This window comes from Schistocerca americana, chromosome 5 (assembly GCF_021461395.2).
Source record: "Schistocerca americana isolate TAMUIC-IGC-003095 chromosome 5, iqSchAmer2.1, whole genome shotgun sequence".
In the NCBI taxonomy this organism is placed as follows: domain Eukaryota; kingdom Metazoa; phylum Arthropoda; class Insecta; order Orthoptera; family Acrididae; genus Schistocerca; species Schistocerca americana.
In genome coordinates, this window is record NC_060123.1 from 370,644,152 (window position 1) to 370,671,446 (window position 27,295).

At 39.8% G+C, this 27,295-nt stretch overlaps 1 protein-coding gene across 2 annotated transcripts in view; it reads left to right on the forward strand.

Moving 5' to 3' along the window:
• Positions 1–27,295, forward strand: part of LOC124615587 (coiled-coil and C2 domain-containing protein 1-like) — a 129,618-nt gene that overhangs the window by 15,044 nt on the left and 87,279 nt on the right. For both annotated transcript variants that reach the window (XM_047143573.1, XM_047143574.1), the window contains exon 4: positions 9,375–9,562. In XM_047143573.1, the coding sequence (XP_046999529.1) occupies positions 9,375–9,562 (188 nt within the window). The remainder of the gene's footprint in view (positions 1–9,374; positions 9,563–27,295) is intronic.

Below are 27,295 nucleotides of genomic sequence, written 5' to 3' on the forward strand. Positions count from 1 at the left end.
ATAAGTTGATTTTTTAATTCGTGCATAGTGTACGTGATGTCTGTGTCAGGAGAAACCTTGTCGCATCTAGAAATAAACTTTCCGCAGACAAAAGGGGACGGGGCTATACGAGCTGAGCAGAGTAAAGCTGAACGGATGATTGCCAATCGCTCTCTGATTGTGTGGTTGATTGGGTTTGCGAATGATCAGCGTTGTTATAATTACTAACGAAATCCATAGATTCAGACTACCAGAATGGAAATAAACGACTGACAGGAATTACAGGTGAGAAAGATGTATCCAAGAAAGTTAAATTTTGACAGAAAATTTTTGGCCAGATCGCTACACTAGTAAGGACCAGTTGTACAGTCCCTGTGTAGCAGCAGCTTAAGTTCTATTCTGGAAGTAACGTGGAAAACGTGTTCTACGAACACGTAATAACACCTAACCGGAAAATAATAGTGGGATAACGAAACCTGTGATTCTGGATGGGTTAGTGTGGTTAATCGGCAAACAAATTTTGAAAATGGCAGGAATCGCTACAGAATTGATGATGACAAGATTGCTTGTTAGAACGAGGAAGGAGAAGAAACGGGGACATCACACAAATTATGGAAGAATAAGACGATTCCAAATTTATATAAAAATTTCGTAATACTACTTTTCGATCTCATGCTTGAGAAACTGGTGTACATGAATGAAATGTGAAACTATTTCCTAGCATAAAGCTTTTTGCTTGTAGTAGGCCTAATAGGCATTTGATATTGGTACAGTAGAGCGTCGATTATTCGAAGTAATTGGGGGACGTGGGTGTTCGGAAAACTGGTTTGTTCGGATAATCGAACTGTACATGTTTATTTGCCAAAAAGAAGTACTGTACAGTAAATTTATTCATAAAAACAGGCATATCTTTTAGTATTACAAAGTAACATAGAAAGGCAACTTCAGTAGGGATATATAGTATGTGCCACAGTTTATTAAACATGAATGCCGTGTCTTGACTTGAAGCGTTTTAACCAGCCCGTGCTCGCTTTAAAGTTCGAAGGCGCTCCAAGTTTTTCGTTGAACTGCATTGCCTTCTCACACAGAACGGGACCTGAGATAGGTTCTCCTTCCGATCTCTTTTGTGTAAACCACTTGTAAACAGCATAATCTAGATCTGTGTTAGTGGCGAACTTCATGATTTTAGGGCTTGTTGATCCATCAGTAGAATCGAGCATAGCTATAAAATTTGCTATGCTTGTCTTTTGTTTTTTTATATTCGTAACTGTTGACTTCCCCACCTTGTACTCATTGGATAAAGTGGTTGCAGATTCACCTTCTTCTAACCTTTTAATAATCTCGTACTTGCAGTTCACTTCTTCACGCAGCAGCACACAAGTGCTTGCAACAGAGAACAGAAGGTGACTGCACCATGAGAAGCTCTTCTTGGGGGGGCGCAATCCTTCAAACTGCGCGGAGCGGCACGCCTTGACTCTAAGCTGGCACAGCTGTTGCTGTGAACAGCTTTGATACTGCGCTACTTCTACTGCCAGTGCCACGCTGACAGAAGTGTGCTGATTGTTTAAACACAGCGACTGGCAGCTTGGCCGGTCAGCAGCACCTTGTGAAGGCCCCATTAGAAGCAATGTTCCGCCAGTGTTGGCCCAGTGCGGCGACTACTGTGGGAAACATGGTTTGGGAGTGAGGGGGATGATGTACGGTCGGGTGGGAGAGTAACAGGTGCGAGCGAGTACACAGTTCGGTTAAGCGGTCGTTCGGTTTATCGACGTTCGGATAATCAACGCTCTACTGTACTTCGTGAATTACATTCCGTCGTATTAAAAAATGGCCATTTGTGCCAAAACAGCCTCATTTATTTGGTGTGTGTTACAAAATTGCTGCAATATTAGAAAGGCCTATTTTAAAAATCAACTCTTTGATGACGGACCATTTAGAAGGATTTCAAACCCTGAAGATCAGACATTTATGTCATTATTAAAAAAATTTCTGGCACATTCGTGTGATATATCTTAAAGTGTAACATGTGCAAAAAAGACCAACATTATATGTGAAAGCTTAGCTTCTCTTGCAGCTTATTGACCTTAGAGACCAGTATTATATGTGAACACTTTGCTTTTCATGTAGCAACACTATGTATATTAATTAAAACTATCAACTTTCCCTGTTAGTGTGTTTGTGCTACTTATCAGTGATGTTGCTGCTGGCTGACTACATCATGTGTCCTATGCTCTGAATATCTCCTGTCATCGGCTGACGAGATCACGTGACATGAGCTATGGACTGGCTTACAAAAGCACTTTGCAATCTCGATTTCAATGATTCGGAAAGTAACATGCGGTGTTTGGTGGAATTCCAATGTATACTTTCATAATACGAAAATACGCAGTGTACATGTTGCTGCACATGAAATATATTTCCAAAACATCTCTTTTTCCCTGAGTTTTGTTTTCTAAAGTACCGTGAAATTCTAAAACCATAACCATTCAAAGGATTCGTAATGGAAAATTCACTGTCACTTAACATGGAAAAAGTGTTTTCACCTGGGAGAAAGTGTATTTGTAACCAGAAAATCCGGGAATTTTTTTTCCTTGTCGACATATACACCCTGAGATCCATTGCATTTTCTAAGTGTTCTGCCAATGGAACACTGTCTTTGGCTCACTTTCCCCACATTCTCTGGTGATTCCTAGGTATTTAGTTGAATTTACAGCCTTTAGATTTGGTTGGTTTATAATGTAACTCAAATTTCATGGATTCCTTGTAGAACTCATGTGGGTAACCTCACACTTTTCATTATTTAGGGTCAACTGCCAATTTTCGCATTATATGGATATCTTGTCCTATGTTGGAAGTTCTTCATATTGCATGTCTGATACCCATTGGCGTGCACAGGTGGTACAGGTTTCTTTTCATAGTAGGAGATCTTTCACATGTTAAGTCATGACTTAAATTTGGCTAAAAGTGTTGGCACTAATTGCGTACAGAATCAATTTACTACAAGCCCAAAATACTAACATTGATTTTGAGGTTAGGAAATCTTATTTAATAACTTAAAATATCTTTGCAAAAATTGGAACACCAATTTCCCTGAATCTAAAATTGTTGCCAGAGCAATTAATACTAATCCTGAATTTCGAGATGTGCACACTAAGAAGAGGAAATCATTTCATTATGATGAAACGAGGCATGAAGTGACAAATGTAAACTCAGGAGATACATTCAAGATAAAAGGTTTTTATGTCATAATTGGCAGTCTAGTGACTAACTTGAAAACCTGATGTGAAACCATGCTGATTGTAGATGAAACGTGTGGGTTTTTATAGAAATACACAAAGATCAGGTCACCGAGGTATGCAAGTTATTTATTCAGTGTATGCCATAATGTTGCCACCATGACAAATTTAGAAGAAGAAATTAAATATTTGAAAACTATTCATATTTCCAACTGTGTACACTTGCTATGAAACAATTAGACCACTTGAATAAGATTTCCAAATGTATGTATAGCTATGTGTATCTTTTAAACTCTTCCATGGCTGTAGCTGAAGCAGAAGGGTCATTCAGCACTCTGGCTCATGTAAAAACTGTGTCAGATCAACTATGCATCATGAATTGAATGATGTCTCACGGATTTGGGGACCTGGGCAACTGAGTATTTGTTGGCAAGGCAGCTAGACTTTAATGTTGTGATTCAGATATTTGTTGAATCAAATGCCCGCAAAGAGCCATTGGTGACAATATTATAGGCAAATACTTCATAGTATGCTACCCATTGCACAACTTACTGTGGTTTACATGCGAGTGCATTGTAATGTGTGGGCAGACCAGGGAATGAGCGGGGACAGAACATTCCATATTACAGCATTTCTGGCAACAGACATTTTGTCAATGTACAAAGCAGTATAATACATAGCCTTTTGTTTTAAAGCGAAATTAAAGTAAATTAAACAAATCCAAAAAATAAAATTAAATGGTGTGTACGTGCATATTACAATAATTCATTATAGAATAGTATTTGAAGTCAAACTTGTAAGTTCATCAGTTGTATCAGTTTTCTCTTTTGTCATGGAGGTCTTGGTTGAGCTATCATCCAGTTCCTGAGCTGTGCTGGTCTTGGTTCCTAATAACTGCCTTCATCACTACTTTTCAAACCAATATTTATCACTGTTCTTTCAGTCTCGTGTTCCATGAAAGCATCATCGCTCTGGTACTTTCTTGATACACTTTTATTTAACCTTAGCATGCTCACTCACGATTCATCTGGTTGGTGTATTCTTTCCAAGCCATGGTGGGAAATTCAAGACATAGATTTTGACAATTGTTGTTTCTCTACATTCCAAATGATTTTGACATTTTTCTTAATAAAGCAATGTCCAGTAACGTGTCGTTTTGAACTTGTATTTGGATGAAGGAAACTGTATATTCTAGTAAAAGTGAACTGTATATTCTAATAAAAGTGCTGGAAGGACTTCATTGCAAAATGAGTGTGGAATTTAGAGCACGATCTTCGCAATGGCACATCACACAAGTACACGATAAACTGTTTTCCTAGTATGAAATTATTATATGCAGACAGAAGAAAAATCGCAACACCAAGAAGGAGTTGTGTGATATGCACAAAAGTTGGTAAGTGTGTTTCTGCAATTGTAAGATGATGTCTATTAAAATTTCCCACCAGTCACATGAGAGTGGGGTTAGTGATGCCACTATGAGGATGCAAATCAGGCTTGCTTTAAATACGTGCTGTAACCGTTGTGAGTGTTAGTTACCTTTGTGATTGGACACAGTGAGTTGATCTTACTCAATAATGCCTTTAAGGTAACAAAGAGGCCATTAACAACACATAACGGAATTTGAATGAGGTCATCTAATAGGGCTACAAGAAACTGGATGTTCCTTTTGCGATATTGCAGAAAGACCTGGCACAAATGTAGCCACTGTACATGATGGCTGGCAGCGGTGGTCACAAGAGTGTACGGTCGAAAGGAGTCCTGGCTCTGGACAGCCATATGGCACTTCTGAGAGGGAAGAGCATCGCATTTGGCGTTTGGCTTTGGTGCATCATGCTGCATCTGCAAAAGCAATCTGAACAGTAGTTGGCACCACAGTGACACAATGAATTGTTACAAATCAGTTACTTCAAGGACAGCTCTGAGCCCAGAAGCCCTGTAGCAAGCATCCCACTGACCCCAACCCACCACCATTTCTGACTTCAGTGGTGTCGGAAGTGTGAGGTCATTGGAGGGTGGGATGGTGGTCTGTTGTGTTTTCTGATGAAATATGGTTCTGCCTTGGTGCCAGCGATGACCGTGTTTTGGTTAGGAGGAGGCCAGTTGCGGGCCATCAACCAGTCTGTCTGCATGCTAGACACATTGGAAGTATGCCTGGAGTTACGGTCTGGCATGCAATTTTGTATGACAGTAGGTGCACTCTTGTGAGTATCCCATGCAACCTGCCAGTCGGGTGATTCGTTCTGTTGTGCTACCATTTATGAACAGCATTCCAGCAGGTGATTTCCAGCAAGATAATGCTCGCTCACATGGTGCTGTTGTAACCCATGTGTTGACTTGTTGTCTTGGGGTGCTTGATCATCAGATCTGTCTTCAGTTGACCACATATGGAACATCATCAGATGACAACTGCAGTCCATCCACAAACAGCTTTAACCGTCCCTGTATTGACCAATCAAGCGCAACAGGCATTGAACTCCATCCTACAAATTGATATCCGGCACCGGAACCTGTACAACACTTTACCTAGACAAATGTATCCCCAAAATTTAATTACTCTTCGTTAATTTTTTTGTGTTGTGATTTTTTTCCGTAAGTGTATTTAAATATAAAGAAATTGCAAATACAGTTCTTCCTGCCACAGCGTGTTCTAATTCTGATTGGAAATGTGTGTAGAAATCATAAATGTGGATGCAGAAAATGTGCTCAGAAAAAAATTACATACCATAGGCAGGAAATTTAATTTTCAGTGTCAGTTCTGTAACTAGGAAGCCAGTCTTTCTGCGTTTTCATAGAAAAACAAAGTTATGAATTTTGATATGTGAACATAAGTGAAAAATTTCATAGGAGATATTCTGTGATGTACAATAACAGATTAACATCAGTCGTTCATTGTTTCGACGGGAAAATAGCAGCTGAAACAAAAGCGTAAAAAATCTCCATTATGGCACTAACTGTTGTACAGGAAATTTGCAGACACTATTATTGGTAAGTAATGTTTATATTCATGTCCTCTATGACATGAGAAAAGTAGGAACAGTTACTCTTATACACCTGTATGTAAATCTTTTACACTGTGTCAGAATAGCTCACACTATTTCTTCGGGGCCCTCTGCTTTCTAAATGCAATGTGGTGACGTGTCACAGTCTGTATAATTTCCTTGAATGTTTACGGGCTCTGTAGTACAGGGTAACACTGCACCCAACATGCAACCGAAAGTGGTGCCCGATGATACACATGTGTATACTGTCGCACTCTCTGATTCAACTCAATATGCCATAAATAATTGTTTGTATGCTCGAATTCCATTAGCAGTAACTCATGCAACATGTATACCATTGTACACATTATGTTTGGATACGTATGTTTAGTGTTTAATAACAAATTATATATATTGTTTTGTATATTTCCAATATTCCCAGAATTGTGCTACGTTTAAATCCTGTCAAACCTTCTTTAAAATAACAATAAAATTGGATTCCTATATTTGGAAATACAGCCTGATCGTACATCCTGACCCAGGCCAAGTCCTGGCTCTCAGTGGCCCTGCCAATGTCTTAATTTTGGTTTATGTGTCAGTAAGTGACCATGATAGGAAGGTGTTTCATGTCTAGAATTTATGCTTTCTGAAGCTGAAACAAAGTGTAATCAGTTGAGGGTTCTTCCTTCAGGGAGAAAGAGAAATTGACCATAGAAGGTTGGAAATAATCCTAAGTTGAGATGGGCCTACCTGTTGTGAGAATGAGGAGAGACCTTCTGCTCTCTCTGACAGCTTCTCCATCATCAGTTCCTCCCTTGTCCCCGCAACAGGCAGATCTTTCTCAGTATAGAGCCTGAGTGACAATCTGCCTCATCCACCCACCCCCATACTTTCCAACAAGCCCATCTTCTCTTGATGAAGAAGGGACATATAGCTCATAAAACTAGAATTATTGTTACAAATATGTGTTTTTATTGACAAGGAATTGCACCTTTTGAAGGTAACCATTGACTATCCTTCCTACCTCTTTGTTAGGTCGTAGTTTTGGTTTACATTGTACCTAGGGAAACAAATTCATGGTAGGCATTTCCCTTCATGTCATAACAACAAACCTACACAGTTTTAATTTTGTCTTCACCTGCTTTTTTTTAGTCATGGCAGTGGAGCTGCCTTTCAGTGGCTTGATTGGTTCTTGGCTTCTTGGAATCTGCGTGTAATGATTTTTGACAAACTTGCTGGTCAGACATTTTTGTCTAAGGTCTACAACTGCAAAATGGCTGAACTCGTGAAACAGTTTTTATGAAAGCAAGCCTAACGGACAAATGAATGAATGAATGAATGAATGAACAAAAAAGCAAGCCTAAGAGGCAGATGTGTAGCAAGGGCACCCAGTGGGAGAACCTGTCACTCCAGCCTACACCCATACACATATTGGTCACCCTTATATCTGCTTTCTATCAAACCTCCTTTGTGATGACTTCGCGACTCTGGGAATGTTGTTAAAGAACCATTTGTAGAGCCACACAGTTGATAAAATTGACCCAAGGACAACAAATTAACAAAGTGTTTTTTTAAAATTAGAAAAAGGTTAAAGAAATTTCATCTGGTTGCCTGAGGAGTAGGCCCAGTGCCACTGTAACACAATATGGGACCGTATTCTGTTGCTTCTCTTCAGTTATTTTGCAAATCTTTGTAAGATTTGCTCCTGCGCATGAATACATGAATCTGTAGTTACTATTTAGCTGATGCATCCACTTGCAGAACAATAATACGTGTTCACTCCTTTTGTCATGGGGAATATCTGCTTCTTTGACTCTAGGTAATCATATTTGAGCACCTCAGCAATGTTGAGTATCATTTTTGTCCAGCCAAAGTAAAATGTATCGAGCAACTGATACCAGTATCGTAAATGCTGAGGCACAGGGCTTGGTTTAATGGTGTAATATCTATTGGTGGTAAAACTTCCTGGCATAAACACACACATGTAAGATCATAGATCCCATTCCAGGAGTACACCAAATATAATGGTAGTTGTGTCATGTTTCACGCCAATGCCCTTGCCAGGTAGTCCATCTTTCCAGTATGATGGTGTGCAGACTCAGCTTCATCACATGCACCAATTATGTGGAGGGATGGTACCACTCCAGCTGGTAAGCCAACAAGCGGGATGTGTGCATTCACACAATGGTCAGAGCCAATCAGTTCCCAGTATCAATCTGCGTGGCTATTTAACTTGTGCCCAAGCGAGTTAGTGGCTGTTAGTATCCAGTCTGGGCGTGTTTTGTGCAGAGTTAGTGCTAGCAGCAGTTTGAAGGGAGCAGCTGCCAGTCTGGAATCAGCAGTCTACAGTAAGCAGCTCACAAGGATAGCAGCCACTGCAACCACTATCACTCACTGATGTTGGCAACTGATTTGACTTCTCTCTGTGTGGCCCTTACTTCTGAAAAGTGGCTGTAGTGTGTATTGAACATAGTCTCAGCTTGGACAGATCCATATTAGTGTTCAACGTGAACCAGATGTTATGGTTTGTGTGTGTTGCAATAAATGAGCATTCATGTACATTGCACTAATAAATTTGGTAGTGGTGTTACAGAAACCAGTCACTTTGCTAGTGCTGTAATAGAAAACAAACCTCTACACATAAAGTTGCACTGTTCTTCAAACAACACTTTTTTTCTGTACTTCCTGTTTTAAGGAGGCCACATCAGTAGTCGTGTTAAAGGCAATTTCTTTTTGATTTGAGTATGTTGCTGGATGTTATATTACAATTAGCTTCACTACCTTGCTAGAAAACTAATAAGTTATGTCTTTTTAGCCATCGATAATACTGAATTCTTGTGATTCTGAATTTTTAAGAGAGTTTTTACTTTTCTACTTTTTTGGTTTTCTAGGCATATATGGAAAGTATTTTATATATGATGTGCAAAAGACAGTGATTTGTGTAAAGCTTAGCCGAGCGGTCTAAGGCGCTGCAGACATGGACCGTGCGGCTGGTCCCGGCGGAGGTTTGAGTCCTCCCTTGGGCATGGGTGTGTGTGTTTGTCCTTAGTATAATTTAGGTTAAGTAGTGTGTAAGCTTAGGGACTGATGACCTTAGAAGTTAAGTCCCATAAGATTTCACACACATTTGAACTTTTTTTTGGTGTAAATCTGTTTATTCTTAACAGTCTCCTTCTCATAGCATGAACTTGGCACCTTGGCTGAAGAGGATACTGTGATGGAAGCTGAGAAGCCGCCAAGTACACCAGTAGCGCCACCTAAAAGAAATGAAGGAAATCCATTGGTTACAACTCTGGAAGAAAGACTCAAAATGTATCAGGAGGCTGAAAAGAATGCAAAGTCAGCAGGAGAATCTTCAAGAGCTAGAAGGTAAACAAACCAAAGATCATAGCTTGGGGCACATACCAGTTGAAATTAAAATGTATTGTCACAGTTAACTGTAGTAAGGGTTATGTAGGTAGTAAGGGTGATGTAGGTAAGTCATAAATATGAAAGACCTTCAGGGAGAAAGAGAAGAACAGGAGATTACTGAAATGAGAAATATTACCAGAAAAATGAGTAGGTTATCTAAAAGAAAGCAAGCAAGCATTTAATATATTAAGCTTGCCAGTGCCATTCAAGCATATGGAGGAGGATTTATCCATTGGAGAAGAAACCTCAAGTGCCCTCTGCTGCCTAGGCTGATAGCTAATGGAGCGTACCACTTGATAGATCACTCTGAACTGCTAAGTTAATATATAAAATTATGCATGCTATTTCAACCGAGAGAACAAAGCAAGTAGTGTACTTTTTTGGAGAAAAAATTTCTACAAACAAAGTAGAAGTTGTAGGTAAAATTCAGAGGAAACCAAAACATTCCACCTCACTTTGCTGGACAGAAACAAGGAAGAATAAAAAGCTGCATTATCATTAATTTGACTCTACCATCACAGTGGAGTCAAGACCTACACGGAGGAGCTGGAATTTGTAACACAGCAGAAACCACCATGCATATGTTTACAAGAAACAAATATGCAAGAATTGTCTGCTTTCTCTGTAAAGAGAGGCCGAGAATAAACTCAATGTGTCTAAGTAGGTCTCTCTCTCTCTCTCTCTCTCTCTCTCTCTCTCTCTCTCTCTCTCTCTCTCTCTCTCTCTCTCTCTCTCTCTCTCTCTGTTTCCTACCACATGCTACGTGCTTTGACCACACTATACTAGAAAATAGCAATGCTGGGACCTGCTCCAAGTGGTGACTTCGTTTCCAGGTATTGCATTCTGTTGTAAAATGATAGTGCCGGTGTTCTGTGAATAATGTTAAGCATGTTTCCTTATTGTAGCCCGCAATGAACATTACACCAGTGAAACAGCCACCTTTACCTTTAATCCATATAAAAACAGTTTCATTAACTGATATCTTACGTCTACTACGTGTATACAAGGAAAAAGGTGAGGGTGACATATATGTTGATTTGCCAAAGTCTTTATTTGCATTTTCGGTGATATGATATGTTCGATAGGCTATGATGTCACGATCAACGCAGCTTTCCAGTCCGGATACATTGGGTACGCCTGTACCACCACGTACAACAGCGACTGTTAACCATCCATTACCATGGGTAAACGAATCATTGATGTCGATGCTGAAGTTCAGTCTGCAACCACAAAGGACTGCTGGTCCATCCAATAGAGAGTGTGCAGCGACAGATTTTATGGTATTCTTTTTCTTGTCGGCGGCAGATGTGGTCATTTCCACGTCTTCAATTGTTTTGTATATTGTCTGTCTTGCGGCTGGCGCGCTGCCAAGATTGCGTAACGCCGCCTCATCGGCGGGGTCAAAGGTCAAGCGCTCAGAGAGCTGACGTAACATGCTGTTGCATACTCTATGTCGACAGATCCTAGATGTACCCTTGTCCATTTTTAAGCTACGCTACAGATCACTTTATTTATGAAAATACAATGTACAATCTCCTACAAATTTAACATATTCACAAGTACCTTTACCTTTAATCCATATAAAAACAGTTTCATTAACTGATATCTTACGTCTACTACATGTATACAAGGAAAAAGGTGAGGGTGACATATATGTTGATTTGCCAAAGTCTTTATTTGCATTTTCGGTGATATGATATGTTCGATAGGCTATGATGTCACGACCAACGAAGCTTTCCAGTCCGGATACATTGGGTACGCCTGTACCACCACGTACAACAGCGACTGTTAACCATCCGTTACCATGGGTAAACGAATCATTGATGTCGATGCTGAAGTTCAGTCTGCAACCACAAAAGACTGCAGGTCCATCCAATAGAGAGTGTGCAGCGACAGATTTGATGGTATTCTTTTTCTTGTTGGCGGCAGATGTGGTCATTTCCACGTCTTCAATTGTTTTGTATATTGTCTGTCTTGCACGGCGACGGTATCTTCTGTAAGGCAGATGTGGTCATTTCCACGTCTTCAATTGTTTTGCAAGACAGACAATATACAAAACAATTGAAGACGTGGAAATGACCACATCTGCCGCCGACAAGAAAAAGAATACCATCAAATCTGTCGCTGCACGCTCTCTATTGGATGGACCTGCAGTCTTTTGTGGTTGCAGACTGAACTTCAGCATCGACATCAATGATTCGTTTACCCATGGTAACGGATGGTTAACAGTCGCTGTTGTACGTGGTGGTACAGGCGTACCCAATGTATCCGGACTGGAAAGCTTCGTTGATCGTGACATCATAGCCTATCGAACATATCATATCACCGAAAATGCAAATAAAGACTTTGGCAAATCAACATATATGTCACCCTCACCTTTTTCCTTGTATACACGTAGTAGACGTAAGATATCAGTTAATGAAACTGTTTTTATATGGATTAAAGAAACCTCAAGTGCCCTCTGCTGCCTAGGCTGATAGCTAATGGAGCGTACCACTTGATAGATCACTCTGAACTGCTAAGTTAATATATAAAATTATGCATGCTATTTCAACCGAGAGAACAAAGCAAGTAGTGTACTTTTTTGGAGAAAAAATTTCTACAAACAAAGTAGAAGTTGTAGGTAAAATTCAGAGGAAACCAAAACATTCCACCTCACTTTGCTGGACAGAAACAAGGAAGAATAAAAAGCTGCATTATCATTAATTTGACTCTACCATCACAGTGGAGTCAAGACCTACACGGAGGAGCTGGAATTTGTAACACAGCAGAAACCACCATGCATATGTTTACAAGAAACAAATATGCAAGAATTGTCTGCTTTCTCTGTAAAGAGAGGCCGAGAATAAACTCAATGTGTCTAAGTAGGTCTCTCTCTCTCTCTCTCTCTCTCTCTCTCTCTCTCTCTCTCTCTCTCTCTCTCTCTCTGTTTCCTACCACATGCTACGTGCTTTGACCACACTATACTAGAAAATAGCAATGCTGGGACCTGCTCCAAGTGGTGACTTCGTTTCCAGGTATTGCATTCTGTCGTAAAATGATAGTGCCGGTGTTCTGTGAATAATGCTAAGCATGTTTCCTTATTGTAGCCCGCAATGAACATTACACCAGTGAAACAGCCACCACAAAATGTCTGCTAAAGTAAAAATTATCTCAAAATTTTCAGACCACTCTCTCAAATGCAGTCAGTACTCACAGTGTGATGTAACTTCATTTTGTACACACTATGAATCTGTCCTTCACTCACCTGACTGTCCTTTGACCAAAGGCCTACAACTTCCACATGGAGGATGACCTTAATAGGGACAGACTAACTTCTAACTAAGAGTGAGTGGGCATGTTCATTAGTGGAGTGTACCACTTTTTGTCTGTCTTCCTCACTTCTCATATTTGTAAACCTTATTTGTGCTATGGTGCTGTACTGCCACTTAGCCAAGTTTTCTTTTACAAAATATGTCTCTTCAATCTGGGACAGATGTCCTACCTTTGCATTGCAGCGAGATTGCTGTTTATATTAACCAGCCCTTTCCCATGCAGAAACTGAAATCTTCCTTATAGGTAGGACGCAAAATAATCCTTTGTCTGACGGAAACACAGTGTGTTATCTTATACAATCTATGTCTTGGAGCTAAAGAAATTTTAGTTTATTATATCACCCAAATTTGAGCTGATCAAGAATATTCTAATATGTGGAGGGAGACAGTAATGAGATAGGCTCCATTAACTAGCTACAATAATTGAAAGTGCATTGGAAAGACTTGAGAGTGGATAGTGTGTGAACTAATGGTTGTCAAATGTATTTTGTTCCATTCAGTGTGGGTATAGTTCGATTTGTTTATTAATTAGTTATCTCTCAGTAGGTAAAGAAGCATTAGCATCATATCTCAAAGGGGAATTGGGAAAAAAATGCAAGGCTGCTTGAGATATTATAACACAGGAATTCACTTCGACCAAAATTCAGCCCCCCCCCCCCCTTTACTCAAAAGAGCTCAGTAGATACTGTACTAATGCAGTAAACAAATTAAGATAAAAAAAAATCAGCCGTTCAAACACACCAGCAAATGATATACTTGATGATCAGCTTCCTAGAGGGCTTGAATCTGGCTTGAATCCTACTAGTGGGATCTTGTCACACCTCCAGATAAAGGAAATGCTGTCTCAAAATTTGCAAGCTCAAAAAGTGTGGACTGCTAGTGACTATCTAAGTACACAGTAAAATGGACAATACACTGTATTTGCGAAGTGCTTACTTTTGTTGTGAATAAAAGCCTAGAATTTTGAATAAAAGCCTAGAATTTGGAGTTTTTCCTGACTAGCTCAGAGTTTCAAAAGTTATATGTATATACAAATGTACAAAAATGGGGAAAAGCATCTCCCTGATAACTACAGACCTCTGTCTTTTTTTTACTATCTTCTCTAATATATTTGAAATAATTTTTTACATACAGCTGAGTAACCACTTCGAAAAGTGTGACCTTCTTTGTAATATAGAGTGTGGTTTTCAACAAGGAAAGGATACCACTTCTGCAGTCCTTTAAACTATTAATCAAATATGAACTGCATTTGAAAATAACAATATGGTCTCTCTTGAGCTATGTGATTTGAGTAAGGCATTTGACTGTGTCCCCTTTAACATCTTACTAGTCAAAATACAGTATTATGAAATGAATAATACAACATTAGAAGTGATTAATTCTTGTCTAAACAACAGGAGACAGTTTGTGTCAATTCAAAGCAGGCATTTTTCATTAAAGTAAGTCACATCTGGTGTGCCTCAAGGCTCTGTCCTTGGACCATCTTCTTCATAGTTGCCGTTAACAATTTGTCGCATTATGTTGGGCTTAAGTCAGCTATTGCCCTGCAGGTGGTACAACTTTATTCATCACGGATCGAGATATTTTAAGGTAATACCAGAAATCGCAGGATGCTCTCTTCTTAACACTTAACTGGTTCTTATCTAACAAAGTACTGTGTAATCTAGAGAACATACGTCATCTGCGTAGAATTGAAATCTGTAAAACTTGCTTGGAATATGTATTGGTACTGAGCTAAACTGGCAAACCCATATTAACAATGTCTGCAAAAAGCAGAAAGTTCCACGGGACTGGAAGAAGGCTCAGGTCGTAGCAATCTGTACAAAGGGTAGAAAATCGGATGCACATAATTACCTGCCAATTTCACTGACATCGATTTGTTGTAGAATAATGGAACATATTTTGTGTTCAGACATAATGACCTTTGTAGACTTTGAGAAACTTATCTGCAGAAACCAGCACAGTTTTAGGAAACGGTAGTGATATAAGACACAGCTGGCCCTCTTTGTGAATGATATACAACAGGCTCTATATACTGGCTCCCAGTTTGATGCCATATTTCTTGACTTTTGAAAGGCGTTCTACTCAGTTCCACACTGTCACTTGCTCCAATAAGTGCGCACTTATGGCCTATCCGATGACATATGCGATTGGATAGAAAGTTTTCTGACAGACAGGGAGCAGTACGTTGTCCTGAATGAGGTGACTTCAACAGAAACAAGCGTAACTTCAGGTGTGCCTCAGGGCAGCATAATAGGTCCGTTGCTTTTTACGACTTACATAAACAACTGGTTGATGGTATTGACAGCAGCATTAGACTATTTGCAGATGATGCTGTAGTGTACAGGGAAGTAGTATCACACAAAAGTTGTGAACAATTCAATGAGGATTTGCAGAAAATGAATGCGTGGTGTAATGACTGGCAGTTATCTCTCAATATTACTAAGTGTAACCTACTGTGTATAATAAGGCAGAAACCCCATTAATGTATGAGTTCAAAATAAATGCCCAGTCTTGGTAAGCGGTAACATCTGTCAAGTATCTGGGTGTGACTATTCGAAATGATCTCAAATGGAATGCTCAGATTACACAAGTAACAGGTAAGGCGAACTCTAGATTGCAGTTTATTGGTAGAATCCTGAAGTGATGCAGTCCTTCAACAAAGGAAATAGCTTACAATACGTTAGTTTGTCCAGTCTTGGAGTATTGTTCATCTGTGTGGGACCCTTAACAGTTGGGTCTGATTCAAGAGATTGAGAAGGTCCAAAGAAGAGCGGCAAGATTCGTGACTGGTACATTTAGCCATCGCGAGAGCGTTACAAATCTCATAGAAAGTTTGAAGTGGAACGCACTTGCAGATAGACGGCACGCTAAACAGAAGGGGCTGCTCACCAAATTTCGAAACCCGATGGTCACCGAGGATGTAGAGCATATATTATTACCACCAACTTTCGAATCACGCAATGATCACCATTCAAAGATAAGGGAAATTAGAGCTCGTACTGAGACATTCAGACAGTCTTTTTTCCCCCCGCGCGATCCGCGTGTGGAACGGGGGGGGGGGGGGGGGATATGACTTTGGCGTGAATTGTGCCCTCCGCCACACACCGCTTGGTGGCTAGCAGAGTATATATGTAGATATATAGAAGATATCATGGATGTCCTACTTTATATGGAAATTAGCTGATCTAGTGAATAATAAATAAACAGCTTACTTTGAACCTTTTCAGTCTTGCATATCTTATGCACTGGTACTTTGGGGTCATTTGTATAATGTTGGTAATGAACCACTCAGTCAGAAAAACATGCTACAAATAATGTGAAAGATTGATCCATAGGAACACCACCGTCCTTTATTCAGCAAGATCAGAATATTGACAAAGATAAATCTCTATATCTATGCATCATTGGTATATGCTGAAAAGAGTTTGATTAGTCATGACACCAGAAATGAAAGAGAGTATTGACATTCCTGGGCATAGGCCGACAAGAACAGGCAACTCCCACAAAGTTAACAGTTTGAATTTTTGTAATAAACTGTCGCCATTTGCACTCACTACGCCTCTCAATAATTTCAAAAGTAAGTTGTATAACTGGTTAATAGAAAATCCATTCCACACTGTAAGAGAATTCTTCGATCATTGTAGTGTAGAACTGAGCTTTAAGATTAGGATTGGAATTATATGCAACTGGTCAATGTAGGACAAATAATTTGTACATGTAATGTGGACGTTAATAAATATGGTGATTGCTATTGTGTCATCAATGTAAAGCCTATTCTCCACTACATGTGTTCGACAGCAAATAGAGACTCTGAATTTAGCTGTAGAGGAACTGTGGGTAAACTTTGGAAGAATAGTTGACGAAGCACTGGCTAGATATGTACTTAGATGAAGAGTTCATGAAGGTAGTGAGACACCATGGAATACAGTCTCCGTAAAGAAGAGTGTGTGGAACAGTGACTACTGCACAAAATAGGTAAAGGCTACAGGTAGAGAGGTGCTAAATGAAACATGTTTGTTTGTCAGAAGGCGAATCCTTGAAGCCTTTAATGACTGTTATAGCAGAATCTTATTGGAATACCTCTCACAAAACCCAAAGAATTTTTACTATTATGCAAAAGCTGCCATAAGTACCAAAGTTAGTGTCCAAGCACTCGTGGATGACACAGAAACAGTAATTGAGGGTAGCAAAGCAAAAGTTGCTGAACTCACTTTCCAATTGTTCCAAACTCACTTTTCAATTGTTCCTTTACCAAAAAAGATGCAGGTGGACTGCCCCATTTACTTCTCATACCAATGCAAAAATGACTGGTCTAGGTATCAGTGTCAGTGGCATTAAGAAACAGCTAAAATTGAACAAAGCTCTTAGGTCCTATGGAATGCTGTTCAGATTCCATGCTGAATTCGAGCCAGAGCTAACCCCTCTTTTAACACTATTGTAGATCCTTTGAACAAAAATCTGTGCCCAGGAGTTGGGAACAAAAGTGTTGGTCACACCCATCTGCACCAAGGGTAGCAGTTTACTGCCTAATACCATTGAGAAACATCTGCTGCGGAAACTTATAATCCCAGCTCCATTGTAATGAGATCTTGAAGAGTATGACCTCTTCCATGCCAACCTACCCAGATTCTGAAAATGTTGGTCACAGGAACCCACCTCTTACTTTTTTCAAATGGCAACCTAGAAACCATGGAACAGGGCAAGAAGGAAAGGAAGTATTTGTTGACATCCAACAGCATTGGACAAACTACCACACCAAGACTTATTTATGGAAGTACAATGATATGGGGTAACAAGCGTGTTTGAGGATTGTAACTTGTTTGAGGATAAAGCGTGTCATCTTGAATGCACAGTTGTTGAGAGATGTAGGAGTAACTTCAGACATCCCCGAAGGAAGCATATTGGACCCTTCCTGTTCGTGTTGGGTATTAATAGTCTTTCTAACAATATTAATGTTAACCTGTATCTCTTTGCAGACAAAGCAGTTATCTATAATGAAATGCTGTATGAAAAAGGTGCACGGATATCCAGTCAGGTCTTGATAAGTGGTGCAAATATCCTTTCTTTGTGGGTAATTTTCCAGCACACAGGGCTTGCAGTCTGTAATTGTAAATATCATTGCTCAGTTCCTCAACTATATCATCATCATCATCATCATTGCATTGTCTAAAATCTAAGATGTGTCACTGCGACCACTCTTCTCTATTTTACGCAGTCCCTTTCGTTTCCAAATTAATTTTGGCACTTTGTTACTTCTAGTACATTTTCGACTACTTTCTTTCTTGGCCTCCCCTTGGTTTTCATTCTAAATGTTTCCTTCCAGAATATTTATTAAAAACCTTCTGTGTTGAAATAAGTGTACAAAAGGTTTTGTATTTCATTTTTTGACAGTTTCTATGAGGCTTCTCTGTTCACTGATCTTTGGAAACATCTTCATTTGATTTTCAGTATGCAAAATAAGAGAAAGGCAATCTTTCATGCATGTCACATATAAACACCTAACAAAAAGCAGTATTCACACTAGCTTCAGAGGTCTTGCCCTTTTTCTAGTGTGGGAGTATGTGTTCAGGCGTTAGTGTGGTTGTATGTACTTTAGCTGCAAGAAGAGCAAGAGCTTGAAGGCTAGTGTGAATACTATTTTCTGTTGACGTATTGCTGTATGCAACACATCAGAGCACTATAGGTGAGTTGTTGCCTTTTCCTTATTTTACATATTGTTCCATCCAGTAATTTCCATTATATTTATGTGTGGAGTCCAAAAGAACAGACGCCATTTGTTTTTGATGCTCAGCTGTATATATACAAGAAGAAGTTGAAATTCCAACAATAAGCACAATCGGGCATTGAAATAAGGAAGTAAAAGTTGGTACTACACCAGGACTCGAACCCAGATTTCTCACTTTACTTGAGTGTTCACCTTGACTGTTTTGGCTGTCTGAGCTCGCATTCCATCCAATCCAAATCTCAACTGATCACCGTCTGTTGATCACCCTTGTTGCTTGAGACCTCATGCAGATTTCCGCAGGAGATCAGACAGAGAGTTCATCTGCACTGAATGATCTTTAACTGCCGTCAAGATGCATATATTTATGTGTGTGGTGTCTGCTCTTCTGTACACATCAGTTTTGCTTTACACCATGTGGTCCTGTGGGGTACCCCTTCCTTGGTTTCCAAAGAGTTTTCTGTATCCTAAGCATCAACAATTCTATCTGTACATGTTTCCCCTTAGTAAGATCTTTTCCCATTTATTCTTCTCCCTGTATATTTGAACCTGTACGACTCATTAGTTTACATCCACACTCCGCAAGCCACCTGACTGTGTGTGGCGTAGGGTACCTTGAGTACCTCTATCGGTTCTCCCTTCTATTCCAGTCTCGCATTGTTCATGGAAAGACAGATTGTCGTTATGCGTCTGTGTGGGCTCTAATCTCTCTGATTTTATCATCATGGTCTCTTCACGAGATATACGTAGGAAGAAGCAATATACTGCTTGACTCCTCGGTGAAGGTATGTTCTCGAAACTTCAACTAAAGCCCGTACTGAGCTACTGAGGGTCTCTCTTGCAGAGTCTTCCACTGGAGTTTATCTATAATCTTCGTAACGCTTTCGCAATTACTAAATGATCCTGTAATGAAGCGCGCTGCTCACTGTTGGATCCTCCCTATCTCTTGTATCAACCCTATCTGGTGCGGATCCCACACTGGTGAGCAGTATTCAAGCAGTGGGCAAACAAGTGTACTGTAACCTAATTCCTTTGTTTTCGGACTGCAATTCCTTAGGATTCTTCCAGTGAATCTTGAGTCTGGCCTCTGCTTTACTGCCGATTAATTTTATATGGTCATTTCATTTTAAATCACTCATAATGCCTACTCCCAGATAATTTATGGAATTAACTGCTTCCTGTTGCTGACCTGCTATATTGTAGCTAAATGATAAAGGGTCTTCCTTTCTATGTATTCGCGGCACGTTACACTTGTCTACATTGAGATTCAATTGCCATTCCCTGCACCATGCGTCAATTCGTTGCAGATCCTCCTGCATTTCAGTACAATTTTCCATTGTTACAACCTCTCGATATACTACAGCATCATCTGCAAAAAGCCTCAATGAACTTCTGATGTTATCCACAAGTCATTTATATGTATTGTGAATAGCAACGGTCCTACGACACTCCCCTGCAGCAACCTGAAATCACTCTTACTGCAGAAGACTTCTCTCCATTGAGAATGACATGCTGTGTTCTGTTATCTATGAACTCTTCAGTCCAATCACCCAATTGGTCTTATAGCCCATATGCTCTTACTTTGTTCATTAAACGGCTGTGGGGAACTGTATCGAACGCCTTGTAGAAGTCGAGAAACACAGCATCTACCTGGGAACCCGTGTCTATGGCCCTCTGCGTCTCGTGGACGAATAGTGCGAGCTGGGTTTCACACGATCGTCTCTTTCGAAACCCATGCTGATTCATACAGAGTAGATTTCTGGTCTCCAGAAGAGTCATTACACTCGAACATAATACATGTTCCAAAATTCTACAACTGATCGACGTTAGCGATATAGGTCTATAGTTCTGCACATCTGTTCGACATCCCTTCTTGGAAACGGGGATGACCTGTGCCCTTTTCCAATCTTTTGAAATGCTACGCTCTCCTAGAGACCTACGGTACACCACTGCAACAAGGGGGGCAAGTTGAACTGTTAACCCATCAGGTCCAGCGACCTTTCCTCTTTTGAGCAATTTTAATTGTTTTTCTATCCCTCTGTCGTCTATTTCGATATCTACCAGTTTGTCATCTGTGCGACAATCTAGAGAAGTAACTAAAGTGCAGTCTTCCTCTGTGAAACAGCTTTGGAAAAAGACATTTAGTATTTCGGCCTTTAGTCTGTCATCCTCTGTTTCAGTACCATTTTGGTCACAGAGTGTCTGGACATTTTGTTTTGATCCACCTATCGCTTTGACATAAGACCAAAATTTCTTAGGGTTTTATGCCAAGTTGGTACATAGAACTTTACAGTTTTCTAACTCGGTTGTTGTACCATGGTGGCTCTTTTCCATCTCTTACAATCTTGCTTGGCACATACTTATCTAATGCATATTTTACAATGGTTTTGAACTTTGTCCACTGATCCTCAACACTATCTGTACTAGAGACAAAACTTTTGTGTTGAGCCGTCAAGTACTCTGAAATTTGCTTTTTGTCACTTTTGCTAAACAGAAAAATCTTCCTACCTTTTTCAATATTTCTATTTACGGGTGAAATCATCGATGCAGTAACCGCTTTATGATCACTGATACCCTGTTCTGCGTTAACTGTTTCAAATAGTTCTGGTCTGTTTGTCACCAGAAGGTCTAATATGTTATCGCCATGAGTCGGTTCTCGGTTTAACTGCTCAAGGTAGTTTTCAGATGATGCGCTTAAAAAAATTGCACTGGATTCTTTGTCCCTGCCACCAGTTATAAACGTTTGAGTCTTCCGGTCTATATCCGGCAAATTAAAATCTCCACCCAGAACTATAACATGGTTGGGAAATCTACTCGAAATATTTTCTAAATTTTCCTTCAGGTGCTCTGCCACAACAGCTGCTGAGCCAGGGGGCCTATAGAGACATCCAATTACCATGTTTGAGCCTGCTTTAACCGTGACCTTCACCCAAATTTTTTCAAATTTTGGATCTCCGCCAATTTCCTTCGATACTATTGTACTTTTTATCACTATTTAAATCCAGTAAAGACTTATTTCTCTTACTATCTGCCTGTTGTAGGGTTTGGTCTCCTCTTGTGAATTATGACTGTTCTTTCACCACCTGTCTTCTTCATGATCTGTATTAAAGATGTCCAATTGTTCCGTTAACTTCAAATTGAACTCTTGGTCATTCCGTCCCAATCATTTTCTCCTGCACAAAGGTTGGCATCCCACTGATTAATACTGTCATCAGGTGGCTCTTTACTTACTGCTTTACTGCTTCATCTAAGAACTATACCCATGTTAGGTTCCATTCAAAATACTTTTGGAACCTATCTCATTTAGAGCTGCATGGTCTTGGGTCAGTAACTCATAGGGTTAGCTTGTGTTGTTCTCCCTCAGACTAACTGTTTCTCAAAATCTTTCCAATTTCGGAATTCCTTCACATAAGGATTCTCCATTCTCCAGCTTTGGTCTGTAGGTGCCCTCTTACAAATGTGATTTTCTTTTTATTGTTCCATGTTGGTGGAAAAGCATCTTCAAATATTTGTATTTCCCCCTCAGGCTAGAAACATGGAAAGTTATTCAATAGATGATCTCCATTCTGTAGACAAAATTATTTCCACCATTTGTTCACATTCCCTATCGTTCTGTGTAAGGGCGCATTACTTCCTTTTATAATTCTTCCTTGTTTTCAAATTCTCCTTCAAATCAGTGGTGTGGGTCCTACAGCCTCTAACACCATTGTCTGTACAAGCAGTCCTTTCAATACATTTAACGTGTTTGTAGACAGCCATTTCTGCCTTCTCCCTAGTAATTTCCTGCAACCTTGTCCCAGTATGCACTGTTCTGTGTACAAAATTTACAAGTTCTCAGTGTACTCTTTCCATTCCCTTGCTGGATATTGTTGAAATCTTTCTTTCAGTTCAGTAATCATGTGACTGTTCCAGTTCACATGTTTCTTTGGAGTTTCAAATTCCTATCAGTTATCACTTCACTCAGCTGCAACATGGTATCAATTTTTTCATCATTTCTGATCATTTTTATTGTTACTTACACTACAAAATTTTACCAAAGAAATAGTTAAATCTGTCTCTTCTTGCAATTCTTTCACTGATAAAGTCTCTCAAACTCATTCACGGGTGTTTTGATCTTGTTCACCTCACAGTCACCTTGCGTTGGTGTTAGCATTATCTGCTGCCACAGCGGCGATAGTGACAGCATCAGTCCACTACTGAATGGTGAAAAACTGCATTCTTTCTTGCAACAACAGTACATAGCAGCAGGAACCAGCAACTGTAGTGTCAGCGTTGGTGTCACTCATTAACAGAAGTGATGTTTGTTTACCTTGAAACTTAGAAAAATACAATGCAGGAATGGATGTGAGGAACTTCTGAATACCAACTGCTACTGAAAATATGACTGTTCCTTGAAACACATCAACTTCAATCATGCTTTTGGTTTTTTGATTCAAGGCTGTTATTTACAAAACCTTATTTCCCTGATTCTTCATTTTTTTTGCCTTATCTTTGGTTGCCAGGTATAATGAACCATTACAATTTTCTTTCAAATAGCAGGCTCAATTTGAGAAAAGACAGCTAACTCTGAATAATTAACTCTGACTTTTTAAAAAACATTGCTATGATGTAAAATGCATGCCCATTAGTTTTGCTGATACATATTTTTCCATTTGTATTACATTTTGCTCAACAAAGTTAATTAACAAGACATTAATTTTGTGATAAGCTTTACAGTCATCCCAAAAAACAATTAAGAATAAATTATTGTTGAAATGGACACAGCATCTCCTCACATGAAGTAAAAAGATAACAAGAACCAAGTCATTGTGGAAGAAAACATTAAATATATCACATAATTGCCTGTTAAACAAAATACAGTCGAAGTAAATATTACCATTGATTGCATCAGTGGCAGGAATATGAATGTTAGTCTCAACAATTTTATGTCAGTACTTGTTTTACATGTGCTATGTATGATGTAGACCAACTGTTTTGCTCAGTGTAACATATGAACCATGGACCTTGCTGCTGGTGGGGAGGCGTGCGTGTCTCAGCGATACAGATAGCCGTACCGTAGGTGCAACCACAATGGAGAGGTATCTGTTGAGAGGCCAGACAAACGTGTGGTTCCTGAAGAGGGGCAGCAGCCTTTTCAGTAGTTGCAGGGGCAACAGTCTGGATGACTGACTGATCTGGCCTTATAACACTAACCAAAACGGCCTTGCTGTGCTGGTACTGCGAACGGCTGAAAGCAAGGGGAAACTACAGCCGTAATTTTTCCCGAGGGCATGCAGCTTTACTGTATGCTTAAATGATGATGGCATCCTCTTGGGTAAAATATTCCAGAGGTAAAAAAGTCCCCCATTCGGATCTTCGGGCGGGGACTACTCAAGAGGATGTCATTATCAGGAGAAAGAAAACTGGCGTTCCAGGAGAAAGAAAACTGGCGTACCAGGAGAAAGAAAACTGGCGTTCTACGGATCGGAGCGTGGAATGTCAGATCCCTTAATAGGGCAGATAGGTTAGAAAATTTAAAAAGGGAAATGGATAGGTTAAAGTTACATATAGTGGGAATTAGTGAAGTTTGGTGGCAGGAGGAACGAGACTTTTGATCAGGTGAATACAGGGTTATAAACGCAAAATCAAATAGGGGTAATGCAGGAGTAGGTTTAATAATGAATAGGAAAATAGGAATGCGGGTAAGCTACTACAAACAGCATAGTGAACGCATTACTGTGGCCAAGATAGATAAGAAGCCCACACCTACCACAGTAGTACAAGTTTATATGCCGACTAGCTCTGCAGATGACGAAGAAATTGAAGAAATGTATGATGAAATAAAATAAATTATTCAGATAGTGAAGGGAGACGAAAATTTAATAGTCATGGGTGACTGGAATTCGTCAGTAGGAAAAGGGAGAGAAGGAAACGTAGTAGGTTAATATGGATTGGGGCTAAGAAATGAAAGAGGAAGCAGTCTGGTAGAATTTTGCACAGAGCACAACTTAATCATAGCTAACACTTGGTTCGAGAATCATAAAAGAAGGTTGTATACATGGAAGAAGCCTGGAGATACTGACAGGTTTCAGACTGATTATAGAATGGTATGACAGAGATTTAGGAACCAGGTTTTAAATTGTAAGACATTTCCAGGGGCAGATGTGGACTCTGACCACAATCTATTGGTTATGAACTGTAGATTAAAACTGAAGAAACTGCAAAAAGGTGGGAATTTAAGGGGATGGGAACTGGAGAAAATGAAAGAACCAGAGGTTGTACAGAGTTTCAGGGAGACCATAAGGGAACAATTGACAGGAATGGGGGACAGAAATACACTAGAAGAAGAATGGGTAGCTTTGAGGGATGAAGTAGTGAAGGCAGCAGGGGATCAAGTAGGTAAAAAGACGATGGTTAGTAGAAATCCTTGAGTAACAGAAGAAATATTGAATTTAATTGATGAAAGGAGAAAATATAAAAATGCAGTAAATGAAGCAGGCAAAAACGAATTCAAACGTCTCAAAAATGAGATTAACGGGAAGTGCAAAATGGCTAAGCAGGCATGGCTAGAGGACAAATGTAAGGATGTAGAGGCTTATCTCACTAGTGGTAAGATAGATACTGCCTACAGGAAAATTAAAGAGACCTTTGGAGAAAAGAGAACCACTTGTGTGAATATCAAGAGCTCAGATGGAAACCCAGTTCTAAGCAAAGAAGTGAAAGCAGAAAGGTGGAAGGAGTATATAAAGGGTCTATACAAGGGCGACGTACTTGAGGACAATATTATGGAAATGGAAGAGGACGTAGATGAAGATGAATTGGGAGATATGATACTGCGTGAAGAGTTTGACAGAGCACTGAAAGACCTAAGTTGAAACAAGGCCCCGGGAGTAGACAACATTCCATTAGAACTGCTGACAACCTTGGGAGAGCCAGTCCTGACAAAACTCTACCATCTGGTGAGCAAGATGTATGAGACAGGCGAAATACACTCAGACTTCAAGAAGGGTATAATAATTCCAATCCCAAAGAAAGCAGGTGTTGACAGATGTGAAAATTACCGAACTATCAGTTTAATAAGTCACAGCTGCAAAATACTAACGCGAATTCTTTACAGAAGAATGGAAAAAGTAGTAGAAGCCAACCTCGGGGAAGATCAGTTTGGATTCCGTAGAAATGTTGGAACACGGGAGGCAATACTGACCCTACGACTTATCTTAGAAGCTAGATTAAGAAACGGCAAACCTACATTTCTAGCATTTGTAGACTTAGAGAAAGCTTTTGACCATGTTGACTGGAATACTCTCTTTCAAATTCTGAAGGTGGCAGGCTTAAAAGACAGCGAGCGAAAAGCTATTTACAATTTGTAGAGAAACCAGATGGCAGTTACAAGAGTCGAGGGACATGAAAGGAAAGCAGTTGTTGGGAAGGGAGTAAGACAGGGTTGTAGCCTCTCCCCGATGTTATTCAATCTCTATATTGAGCAAGCAATGGAGGAAACAAAAGAAAAATTCGGCGTAGGTATTAACATCCATGGAGAAGAAATAAAAACTTCGAGGTTCGCTGATGACATTGTAATTCTGTCAGAGACAGCAAAGGACTTGGAAGAGCAGTTGAACGGAATGGAGAGTGTCTTGAAAGGAGGGTATAAGATGAACATCAACAAAAGCAAAACAAGGATGTAATCAAATTAAATCGGGTGGTGCTGGAGGAATTAGATTAGGAAATGAGACACTTATAGTAGTAAAGGAGTTTTGCTATTTGGGGAGCAAAGTAACTGATGATCGTGGAAGTAGAGAGGATATAAAATGTAGACTGGAAATGCCAACGAAAGCATTTCTGAAGAGAAATTTGTTAACATCGAGTTTAGATTTAAGTGTCAGGAAGTTGTTTCTGAAAGTATTTGTATGGAGTGTAGCCGTGTATGGAAGTGAAACGTGGATGATAAATAGTTAGGACAAGAAGAGAATAGAAGCTTTCGAAATGTGGTGCTACGGAAGAATGCTTAAGATTAGATGGGTAGATCACATAACTAATGAGGAAGTACTGAATAGGATTGGGGAGAAGAGGAGCTTGTGGCACAACTTGACTAGAAGAAGGGATTGGTTGGTAGGACATGTTCTGATAGATGGGGGGGGGGGGGGGGGGGGGGGGTCACCAATTTAGTGCTGGATGGCAGCGTGGAGGGTAAAAATCGTAGAGGGAGACCAAGAGATGAATACACTAAGCAGATTCAGAAGGATGTAGGCTGCAGTAGGTACTGGGAGATGAAGAAGCTTGCACACGATAGAGTAGCATGGAGGGCTGCATCAAACCAGTCTCAGGACTGAAGACCACAACAACATCATATTTTATCATCTCTGTCTTCCCGAGCTTCCTGTTAATCAATGTGATGCTTAGCAATCCAGTCAGCTGGGTAGTTGCTATTGACTGTCATCATCAATATATTCAAGAACACAAATGTCTAGTATAGCTTATGGTATCTAATATCAGGTAGCATTTTAAGCGAGCAGCCTGAATTTTACTTTGATCACTTTTTACAAGTGCTGTATACATAGAAATAGAGAAAAAAAAATGCATCACGAAGGAAGTATCCAAATGGCACAGAAATCGTTAGATGTGATTTACGTGTACAAACAAACAAATGATAAGAACTTGATAAAAATTGGGTGA